Source organism: Monoraphidium neglectum (assembly GCF_000611645.1).
Source record: "Monoraphidium neglectum strain SAG 48.87 unplaced genomic scaffold scaffold00868, whole genome shotgun sequence".
NCBI lineage: Eukaryota > Viridiplantae > Chlorophyta > Chlorophyceae > Sphaeropleales > Selenastraceae > Monoraphidium > Monoraphidium neglectum.
The window spans coordinates 19,319-20,654 of NW_014012760.1; the positions used below are offsets into that span (position 1 = coordinate 19,319).

The 1,336-nt window shown below is 71.7% G+C and overlaps 1 protein-coding gene across 1 annotated transcript in view; it reads left to right on the forward strand.

Annotated features, from left to right (window-relative positions):
* Window positions 1-971, forward strand: part of MNEG_5704 (hypothetical protein) — a gene marked incomplete at both ends in the record, with an annotated part of 2,014 nt that extends 1,043 nt beyond the window's left edge. The window contains 4 exons of the mRNA XM_014045826.1: window positions 199-258; window positions 407-524; window positions 766-927; window positions 966-971. Coding sequence (XP_013901280.1) covers window positions 199-258; window positions 407-524; window positions 766-927; window positions 966-971 — 346 coding nt within the window. The remainder of the gene's footprint in view (window positions 1-198; window positions 259-406; window positions 525-765; window positions 928-965) is intronic.
* Window positions 972-1,336: the final 365 nt, after the last annotated feature.

The window sequence follows — 1,336 nt, forward strand, 5'->3', positions numbered from 1 at the left end:
GGCGCGAGTATGACCGCCGTGACGGCACTGGCCGCGGGTGAGCGGGCAGCTAGTGCGGCGCGCGCTCGTGGCAGTGACACTCCATGAGAGTGTGCCATTTGTACAGATGCACAGCAGCGTGAGCTGCGCCCGCCGCTGCACGCATCAAACCCACCATTCAGCCTGCTGACAGAAACACACGCCCCCTTGTGCTTGCAGCAACGAGACCGAGAAGCGCGGCGGTGGCGGCAGGGGCAACTGGGGCACGGACGCTGACGCGTGAGTCACCCCGGCAGGAGCAGCCATGAACCCAGTGAGGCGGCGCCACCCGCCACACAATGCGTTTTCACTCCCTGGCCACCCCACGCGTCGCACGCCGGCGCCCTTGCTTGCACCCTAGCCACTGCCGCTGCCCACCCCCTCGCAGCGAGGCCGCCGCCACCGAGCCGACCCCCGTGGAGGAGGCCGAGGCGCGCCCCGAGGGCGAGGAGCCCGCTGCGGCCGAGCCCGCCGAGGAGCCCACCCCCCCGGAGCCCGAGGTCAAGGTGCGCGGGGTGCACGCGCGGCACTCCCTCCCCGGGCCGCGGTGTTGGGCAGAGCAGTGCGTTCAAGCAACGCGGCACTCGGGCTGCAGCAGCTCCAGCATGCATTTCGCCTGCATGTCTGAGGCCGCCTGCACACCGCCGTGTCGTGCGCGGCGCCATATCGACGAGCCTCACTGCTCACCGTCCCCCCTCCCTCCGCCCTCCTCCACCCGTCCACCCACCCCTGCATGAACTCCCCCAGGAGATGAGCCTTGAGGAGTACGAGGCGCTGGTGGCCGAGAAGAAGGCGGCCCTCAACAAGGCGCGCGGGGAGCGCAAGGTGGACGCGAGCGAGTTCAGCGGCCTCAAGGCCGTCACCAAGCCCGAGGAGGAGGTGCTGCAGATCAACGCCAAGGAGAAGAAGGTGGGGGGGGGACCGCGGAAAGCATGCGCGAGGGGGAGCGGTGATGCGAGGCGTGTCTGGCCGGCGCTTTGCGCGGGACGTCTCCTTGTGCGCATCAGTGTGCGGACGGCCGCGCAGGGCGTGTCCCTGGGCCTGTGCCGGTGCACTTGGCGCATGACCGCGCCCCGCATGACTGCAGCGCCCCCAGCCAGGCCCCAGGCCCCTCACCTGCCCCTCACCGCGCCGCTGTTGTCCTCAGGTGCGCGCCAAGGAGCGCAAGGTGGCCGAGGTGCTGCAGACCGGCTTCAAGATCGAGACCAACGAGCCCCGCGGCGAGAGCGGCGGCCGCGGCCGCGGCCGCGGCGGCGGCCGCTTTGGCGACCGCGAGGGTGGCGGCCGCGGCCGCTACGGCGACCGCGAGGGTGGGCGC